Raw genomic sequence first — 10745 nt, 5'->3', positions numbered from 1 at the left:
AGAAGTCTTATGTTTAAACAAGCAACCAATCGTCCATCCGATATTCTATTTAAATATTAGTTGCATATCAATGTTCCGTGTTTTCATGCTTACAACAAACATCATATTTTTACTTTGTTTCAATTCTTGCTCTACAAGCAAGTAAAAAGTAATTATTTTTTGTAGCTGATAACATCAAATTGAAAGTTCCAATCGGTTCTACAATAACGGTTCTTGAAAGTAGATAAAAGCACCCAAACAAGATAATCTAAAATGCTAACCTGGATACCATACCTTAATTACGGATGATTTGTATTTTTATTTATGGCTCTTAAAGATGCCACTACATAAATTTGTAGTTTGTCTGCAAATAGCAATGTCCATCATAACTGTGTATGCTTAAGTCAAAGTTCTGATTGGTTGTTTTGACTAAAATGTTGAGTTTTTGTATTAACTCTCTTCGTCATCTGTTATGATCCTCCATGGTTTAATTTAACCGTTATTCGTAATTTGTTCAAATATCGTTCAAGTTCAGTTTGAAAATATGGAATGGAAATATTCGCAGAAATCTGATTGGAACCGTTCTAATTAAATTGTTAAATAGTATTCGTGTCGTGCGACCTTTTACATGTGAATTATGTTACTTAAGACTAAGCGTGACAAATGAATGACCGAAATGTGACTATGATATAATGAATGAATGTAAATGAATTCGCTTCAAGTGAGCCACTCGCAGTCCGTTGAATTTTAATTAATAAATAACAAATAACAAATAATTGAATTAAAAGTAAAATATATGGAAAATTGCTCTTCTAGTCTTACTATATTATTACTTTTTGCAATTTTCATTACATCATATGTAAAGTTACAAATATTATTAATGCAACTATGTTATGAATACTTTAACTCTGAAACTTGTTCGTTTTTTAACGTAACTTACGATTTTGATTAAACATTCGATATTTTGATGATTTAGCTAAACAAATTAATCTCTAGTGATTGCTCTCGGGTGGTCCTATAAAATTTACTTTGTAATTATGCTTTCAAATTCTATAAAATATCTAAATATCTAAATGTCATCATATTGAAAATATTGTAATAAAAACAAAAAGCGATATCAGCCTTCCACAATTAAGGGTTTTTCTATCATGCTATCATCACAATACACACTGGCAAAATGGCTAAAGTTCTAATAATCTAGAAATCTAATGATGTATATGGTAAATACCATTTTTTAAGTTCTGATTATTTCATCCAAAATTATATTTTCATTTGTATTTTTTTTTCTTAGCATCATATATGGATGAGTTGTAGATACATGTATAAAAAATATATCACATTATTCTTTGGAATTATCTTTATTGATCTTTATCTTTATTGATGCCAATTTTGTTTTAAGCGGTTTCAATGCGTTCAATCAGCAGCTTATGTTTTATCAGTATAAACCAATTATACTATAGTATCTATTTTCTACTCTCTCTACAGTGAGATTCATTAATTATTTTAAGATCTCATTATAAATATTTGAGATTATTTACTAATACAACCAACATAGATCAAGCTTATAAAAATCTTGAATCTCAAAAAAAAATATTCAGGAGAAACGGTCCAATAATTTCAAAAAATGATAACATATTTTTTTGTATTTATTTACCCTTGTTTCCTTGGAACGGTTTTTGCTTAAAAACTCTAAAATAGAAAATCTAAAATCACGGTTTCTCATGGCTACGCAAAAATTGAGCAGAATACGGCGAATCTAGTTCGTGAAATTTTTTACATCCGTTGTAGACTGGATAGCAAGTATCTTTATATGTAATATTTTGACAGGTGTAAAACAAAAGAGTGTATTTTAGTGTTTGAACTTATTTTTGGAGTCCATGCAAGTTTCCAAAGAATAGTTTTTTGGAAACGTTAGAAGGTTTGCGTTTTATAGAATGTCATCTTTTCACCGTTATTCTGTCAACAACATTATGTTTTCTTTACTTTAACATCTAGCGGATAAAGAGTTTTCCTTCCTTGCTCCATAACATTAGTTTTCTTCCATAATAATCAAAATCATACATTTAACATGTTTTACAAAAAAAAGAAATACTGTTTAAAATTATGTAAAGAACCAATCGCACGACGAGAAATATTATGTACACGAATTATTTTCTCACACATGTACAAAACATAGGAATGAGAATAAGTTAAAGCCATACACAGTTGGTTGGTTGGTTTGTTTATAGAGATTTTGAGCAGTTAGAGCTCATTCATCTCTTCCATACACAGTCTTTTCAAGTATAAAATGGGACGCGAGTCGCCACTATTGAAGATACAGCAAAACTAACGAAATCATTAATCATTCGGCATGAAGCTGATACATTTCTATGCTCTTTTCAGTATTACTAATGTAATGCGATTTGAAAAACGTTTTCTAGCCCACAGAATATTTCAGCATACGAATATCCCTATCCGTTTCCATTCTATTTGATTTTCCATTGCAGCTGCCTTTTCTTTTAAAATGCTAGCTCTTGTCAATCATATTCATTGGGTAAATCTCTTTAAAATACCGCCTGGTGCGATCCATAGTTGGATGATGTGTTAAGGTGCGAGCTATATTCCTAATCAAGCTATTCTTTTGTTTTTCAGTTTTGGCAACCGGGATGAAAATTCGATATTTTAATAATATGATAAAACAAACCATATAATGTGGTCAGTAAAATCAGTAAGTTATAAAATTATATCTTAAATTACATTCCCCTCATCGCAGTTTTTATTTGCGAATGTATATTTCTAAAGTTATTTCGTTTAATGTACTAATATTTTTAAAAACATTTTCGGAGCTTTTAGACATTGTTGCTTGTGGCTCGGATTGCTCTAATTTATCTTATAGGTTGATAACCGATGCAGGGACGAATGAAATTCTTTTTAACGAAATCATAAAAATCAAGCAATTAAAATACCATGTCAATCTGTAGTTTCACATGTAGTTTTATCACAAGGATGGTAGTACTGTCGCTTAGAAACTGTGTACATTTATTTATTTTCAAAATTGTCTCTTTTCCATAAAAATCTATAACTGTCTAAACTAATTGAACCTAACCAATGTTTGCAAAAAAAATCCCAAAATTAAATTTAAGCTATCTACAAACACCAGCACTGCCTGATAATTCAATTGAAGAACTTATTTACTTTATACGCCCGTATAAATCGATTTACTTTGCTGGTTAAGAAGATTAAACTATTGAAATAGCTTGCTTCATCAAAATGCTTGTTTCAGTTGTAATAACCATTCGTTTAACATTTCTATTGATCTATGAATGAAAAGATAAGTAGCTCCTCAGTTCAAACTAATGTTAATGTGGAAAAATCGCTGAGTCATGCATTGAAATTATGCTTCTCTTAAGCTCCTACCTCGAATTCTTTATGGAAATTATTTATAGAGCATCTCTGTTTCATAATATCTGAAGTGTCAAACAACTGACCAAATGAGAACATTGATTCTTTAAATGACACTTGTTAAGCATACTGAAGACTTCTGTACAAATAGTATATCAGCTTAGAGTAGGAATGACAAAGTAGATGGGTGTAGCGAGAAATTAAGTTACTATTTAAAATAAACAGTGGTAATTATAGAGAATGAAGATCATCAAATGTGAATTATAAGTTATACATATATAACAGAGAGATGAGTAATCCCGTAAAGGCCTCGCCGTGCATGGAGGCTCTGTAAACGATGGGAGCCCCGCTGACGAATAAAGTCCCGTAGATGATAGGAACTTGGAGCAGCGCCCGCTCTCTCCACGGCAGAACAATCTAACCAGATCCATGACGTTTCAAATGCAGCTATTCTACGTCCAATTTCAGCCCCATGTCCCTCTTGATCTATACCTGGATGGGGTTTTATCAACTTACCAATTTTTTAATGCGACGCCACTGTTCTTGCCTTCAACGTTGTTCAAAAGTGAAATAATCATATGCCTTTTGGTAACGGTTAACACGTTTTTAAGTGAAGTTTTACTATACTGGATCGTTTAGGCTTTCATTAGAAATTTCAATTTCTTACTACCGTTTCTAAGTGCAAATCAAACTACACAATTTTTATAATCAAAGGACATGGATAAAAATACTCTTTAACTAAATTAATGTTTTGTTTTTTTTGTGTTATTAAATCTTAAATAAATCTTCTTAATCAGTATATCCATTTGCATTATAAACATAATTTCTGAAACACACCATCTGTTTCACCATACCACACCATTATATAATAAAACAAACCATATAATGTAGTCAAGAAAATCAGTAAGTTATTAAATTATATCTTAAATTATATTATATATTTTATCGTTATTGAAATTATCGTTATCAAAATTATCATTATTATTAACATTTTAATTGAGTATTTTCAATATTTCATACTACAACTAGATCAATGTTTCATTTGCACTTTAACTAGTATGCTAAATCAAGAAATATGGTTTTTAACTATCATTATAATCCTACCCACAAAGCTACTATTTATCAAATGTTTCTGTTTTCACTACCAACAATGAATTCTATATTATGTTCGTGGTAATTTAATTACATAAATTTGTAATTTTGAGTTCAATTGAAAGTATAACCATGCGTCAACGATTAGAATGATACAAGAGCGTTACACGCATAAATTCCATAGCTAAAATTTTTTATTTAGCATTTGAATTAGCACAATTATTTTCATTATTATTATTTTCACTAAACACATCAAACCGAAGCTTAAATCATTATTCTTTTTTGTGCCATTGTTCACAATATATTCAGATATTCACATTTAACAGCTTGTAACAGCTTGTGATTGTTGCTCGAAGGCATTCAAAATAACACCCTTCAAACAGTAGTGCTGTAATGTGTTGAAATCCTACAAATAATAAATGTGCACACAATCCTCTGAGACAAAGCTGTGACATAAATATAGACACTACCAAAAGAATATCGTAAGTGGAAACCAAACTAACACATTATCTTAAGCTCCACTTCGTAGGCTTTTTTCGAAAAAGTGTAGTAAAACTTCATCGCCTGCCGCATGCCATCATCTTTTGCTGCTACATGATTATTTATCACCTCCAAATTTTAAATATCATTAAAAAATCATATATTACGTCAATCTTTCATAAGTGTGTTTGGAGGCGGACTCGAATGCTACCAACTGAACACTAAATAGAATGTTATAATTATTACATGCTGCTAAAAATAATAGCTTTCATTTCGAATGATAAATAATACGGCCTTACGCAGTAAACACTTCTTCTTCTTCTTTAACTAATTCTGTTTCTTTCTAAGAGCGAAGAGTGCGTGTTTTTTAAGCAATGTAACAACCATAATACCAATGGTCGAAAACGCGATATTTATTATGGATAATTTTATGACCTGTTAGTCGTTTTTAAAGATTTGGTTTAAGTGTTGACCACATAAGTGTTGGATACTTCTCTGGCGTAAGTATAGTGAATAAGATATAACAGCAGTTCTGGAAAAAATACATTGCTGCTTTGAAATGCCAACTGCATGACCTTAACCAACATACTGCTGCAAAGACATTAGTAGAATAAACAATTTGTTTAAAAACAAATGATTTAAGACCGATCTACTTCCTACATGTTTTTAAATAGAAGCTTTATTAGAGTTATGCTTCATATCTGTTATTCATGTTTCAGTTCTCTGATTGAATGAAAATTCCAACAATTTGAAGCAAGTGAGGAAACCACTGTGCTAGACTCATGCGCGTGCAAAAGAAACTAGTTGTCTTGTTTCCCCAACAGGTTATATTTTGCAAAAGAAGAGATAGATTATGTTTATGGTGTAAAACGGGGCGGTAACAATTTTCAAAGCTATGTCTCGTTTACACCCTTCTTTGTTCACCTCTCCAAATTGGGTGGGTTTTTTATGTGTGTTTTCTCAAACACACTTATGCTAACGAGACCATTTCACATCTCTTTTTCACAAATGTGTATACGCATACAAAGAAAAATACGCATTGTTCGGCTGCTGAACATGTGGAATCGACGAAGATGGTATGCTGGTATACCTTCGTCGAGCAATGCGAGTAAATGAAACGGATAAGCTGCCATAGGAAGAGACAACCACAGTTGGTTTGTCGAAGTACCCTCGGCACTCAGTCATTTCTAACCTATAACAAGGAAATATGCCAACAGCGCATGGTGTCTTTTGTGATCATTCACTTCATTCCAAGTTTGCAACACCTCCGGTGTACATTGCGGTGTCCGCAAAGGGTGTACATTGGTGAATGCCATATAACTTACAATATACGTGATGTGTATGGTGTTTGGTTACACTGTGGTTTTGAATTGCGTGTTGATTGTTTAGATTGGCTCAATTATCTGCAATGTTCGGCGTAATGAAGTGAAAAATTAAGTGAGAAGAGTGATATCAACCGCAATGAGAATATTAACATTATCTTGTGATACAACAATGAGTAGATGGTTCTTACGAAATTGGAAATAGTTTTGTGTGCTCTGAAAACAGGTATCTGTATCAGTATCGTATGATAGTTAAAGTTTCACAGTGATAGTTTATACTCAAGTGCCATTTTTTCATTTCCGTGTTATACAACAAGGCCATATATAAAAGTGTACATAAAAAGTTTTAACGCTGAGTTCATTGTTAGTTTTTATTTATGATATCTTACAGTCTATTGCTCAACATAAGTTTATGTACAGCAGACGTGTGCCGCATTTTGTAGCTGGTTTATCCTGATACATCAAGGTTGTGATTTATAAAGTGTTGTTCGCAAAGTGATGAGAAACCCCCAATTTGACAACGTATCTAATTCTTCGAAAAAATATTTCACATTTGAAGGTTCAAGTGAAAAAGTGTATATGCATTTATCGATTGCAAATGTTGTTCTGAATTGTGTTTGAAAATTTAATCTATTACACTAAAACATGAGTTCTTTTCTCATGGGCTATCCTCATCACCATATACAATCTATGGGGATTAATATCGAGCCTAAATTTCCGCCCAGTGAGGATTATGCCAACTTTCATAGCGGCTATGGTGTAGGAAACAATGTAACTCAAGCTGGAACTCAAGACTACTTACACCATATCCAGTCTGAATCACTACATCATGCTGGTGCAATGAGCATTGGTGTGCCATCTGGAAATGGTCTTACCGGTGGCAATGGTCATGTTAGCGGTGCCGGAAGCAATGCGGAAGGAGAAGAAAGAGGTGGTGGAGGAGGAGTAGGAGGAGGTGGAGGAGGAGGAGCAGAAGGAGGAGGAGGAGGAGTATCTGCAGCATATAACGACTACTCATCTTCAATGGTGGGCCATTACTATCACCACCCGCATCATCATCATCACCATCATCATCACCATCATCCACACGCGCATCATCCATCGCATAATGGGTATATGTCGCCAGTGCAGATGCAGTCAACATCATCAGGTCTTATCGCTCCAGCTATCACAACTCTTCCACCCTCTGTTTCTACTGCGGCCTCGAACAGTTCGGTTTCAAATCAAAATTCTTTCCCAACTAACATAACATCTGGATACTATAATGGATACTACTCAGCTTCAACTGAAGGTCATACATCCATAATGGATACTCCGCTGCAATGTGTCGGTACGGAAGTGACCAACACAGCATTGGGTCTACAAGAGCTAGGTATGTAAAACTGTTAAAGGAATATAATATTAGCATTTTTTATAATTAATAATATTTAAGGTACAAGGAAAATATTTTGATTGCCATCTACATTCACTTTAGCATACACGATTGATCTTTAGTTTTACAGTTTGATTTTCCCCTCTGATGGAACAATTCAGGTTTAGTTTTGTTGTCCACAAAAGCTGCCAAGCCCACAGGAGATGACATTTTATAAACAAGATTATACAAACATGGTATAATGTTTATAATTCATCTATGTTGCTTTATTGTACTTTGCCACAATGTCTGTTTTGCTGATAAAATACGTTAAAATCTGAACTGCGCAAGGTATTCTCATCAATGTCCCTATATCATTTGAAATAAGAAGATACGCTTATATATTGATGCATGGATGATTTTTATTTATTTAGCCCAGACTACAGCACGAGTGAAAGCGGACGCGTTTTTTTTCCACTATGTGTCATTAAATATTAATCAGAATATGACTTTTCGTATCCCAAACGAAACCTAATTCTATTCTTCTACTATTTAGATTGCAAAACATGTGAAAGTAATTAATTGAATGCATTTCCTTGTGATTCCTCGCTGACCATTATTTTTCAGTGAACAAAACAAGAAATCACAATGAATTTCGTTTAATTCGGTATTTTAACATATTTCACAGTCTAGATAATTGGACAATTGAAATTCCTGTTTTTGGGGTATGACAAGGCATATTGTGATTATTGTTATACTTTTCTGATTATATAATCAGAATATGCCTTGTCATACATAGCATATATATATATATATATATATATATATATATATATATATATATATATATATATATATATATATATATATATATATATATATATATATATATATATATATATATATATATATATATATATATATATATATATGTATATATATATATATATATACATATATATACATATATATATAGCATAGCAAATTTTCAACCCGAGGTTTACCGTTCATCTTATTTCTTTGGGAACAAGCATGATAGAGTGATTTACTAAGGTATTTAATATTAATAACAGTTTTCTTCCATTAAAAACTACTTCCAACGTGATAATGAAACACATTTGTAAAGGTAGTGTAGTGAACACGGTATTGAAATAAATAATCAACTGTAGTATTTTACTGTACGCTTAAAAACGGTGGAAAGTAAACAAAACAAAGATTAACTGGCTTCATATCATCTGCCAGGTGAAGTCAAATTCATGACAAAAAATATTTAAAAACCATACACTTCGATCGTTTTGTGCAATCATTTTCATTTTTTCATTGTAAATCCATTCATAAAAATATGGTTGTATGAATAATAGTGTACCCTTCGGAGCAATATCAAGAGAAAACTTTTGCAACTTGTCTCAAGATCGGGACCCCATATGCTGTTGTAGTGTGAATAATAGTGTACCCTTCGGAGCAATATCAAGAGAACACTTTTGCAACTTGTCTCAAGATTGGGACTCCATATACTGTTGTTGCGGTTGTTGTAGTGGAACAACAATAAACACAGTATAACCTAACTGATTTGGGATTTTTTCAGTTCGGTTGTTCACTGCTTGGTACTTCAATGCAGTCAGAGTTGAACGCTTTTTCGATGGCATGCTTATTATTTGAACGCTCTACAGTTGGCTGACAGTTCAATTAAAAGCATGTGTTAGTGTGGAAAACACAGTTTTTGAAAAAATCAGATGGCCTGCTGATAAAAATTTTATTTTCTAGGTGGATTTATTTTTGTATGGAAATTTACGAGTTAAAATGTAAAAAAGTTTAATTAATAAAAAGTTTAAGAGTTAAATAAAATTAAAAACAAGATAAAAAAATCTTGGTTCGAATACCTGACAAAATTAAATACGTGTTTTAATGAAATTCAAAGCACCATATGATAAAACACTGTTGCGTTTACAATAGACTCCGATGTTTTTAATGCACGTAATCAATAGAAATTATCGAAGAAATAACACTGGCGTCAGTTTAAGCACAATTGTTAAGAATTCTTCCGGCGGTGAACTGACAGACAGAAAATATTTGTTTACTGCGACATTGGACACTACTAGGGGTCATACACATTTCTAATTGACTCTAGTACATCATGGCATTTATGTAAAATAAAAAAGCGGTATGGCGATATGGAGCTGGACATGAAGACAATCAATAAAAATATAGTGTATGTCCGGAATTTGAAGCTTTCGTTAATTTTAATCATAACAGTATTCACTGTATGTCATACAATCTAACTATCGAATGCAATCTAACAAGAATACTTAGTAACGTTAGTTTCAAATTACGACGATGTTGGAACCTTACAACAGCATGATAGGAGAGTTCCTACGACCTGTCAACATTAGCGTTAGGATTTGTTTAGGAGAAAAAGAGATAGGAGAAAAGGGAGAAAAAGCTAACTGAAAAACGATAAAACGGTCTCGAAAGACAAAGTCGGGCAATATTTCAAACGACCTGGTGGAATAAAGAGACTTATATGTCTTAAGCAATTCCAAGGCTTCAGGATGATGCTTGTAAATGTTGATCACATCTAAATTTATAAGCGACGAATGATAAAAGAGATGTTTATGTTTATGTTTATGTTTATGTTTATTTGTCTATCGATGGACAATAATGCCCTCTCGAACCATTTTAGCAATGTTTTACAATGAGTTCTTTACATTGGATTACAATAACATAAAACATAAAAATGTGCACTATGGAACCAAATTTAACACAGAAACACGATCATTAAACTCAGTTGGCAAAATCCTCGGCTCAAAAGCGTCGCTGACTGCGTTGAAAGCACGGCACATAAGTAGGAACGGGTCAGAGGAGCCAAATTGCGTTCTACCGTCGTCGAGGGCCAACATTGCCCGAGTCCGGAGCGGCCTGGCCGGAACGTACAGGTTGATGGCAGCCAGTAGTGACGGAGAGTCAATACGGCCGTCGAGAAGTCCCGTGATGAACGACAACCTGGCTTTTCGTATTCGCTCACTTAGGGTGGGTAGCCCGAGTAGTAAACACCTAGTCCGGTAATCGAGCCTTTGGTTCCATGAGCGAAGTGCAAATCGTGAAATTTTGCGCTGGATTGATTTCAATCGAGCTAACGGACG

At 32.9% G+C, this 10745-nt stretch overlaps 1 protein-coding gene across 1 annotated transcript in view; it reads left to right on the top strand.

Annotated features, from left to right (window-relative positions):
• The first annotated feature begins 6140 nt into the window (after positions 1–6140).
• Positions 6141–10745, top strand: part of LOC120952594 (homeotic protein deformed) — a 30936-nt gene continuing 26331 nt past the window's right edge. The window contains exons 1-2 of the mRNA XM_040371997.2: positions 6141–6480; positions 6646–7626. Coding sequence (XP_040227931.2) covers positions 6900–7626 — 727 coding nt within the window. The 5' untranslated portion in view covers positions 6141–6480; positions 6646–6899. The remainder of the gene's footprint in view (positions 6481–6645; positions 7627–10745) is intronic.

The sequence above is a fragment of the Anopheles coluzzii genome, chromosome 2 (assembly GCF_943734685.1).
Source record: "Anopheles coluzzii chromosome 2, AcolN3, whole genome shotgun sequence".
Taxonomy (NCBI): domain Eukaryota; kingdom Metazoa; phylum Arthropoda; class Insecta; order Diptera; family Culicidae; genus Anopheles; species Anopheles coluzzii.
The sequence above is the reverse complement of the archived record's forward strand: the minus strand, read 5'-3'. Positions and strand labels throughout refer to the sequence as shown.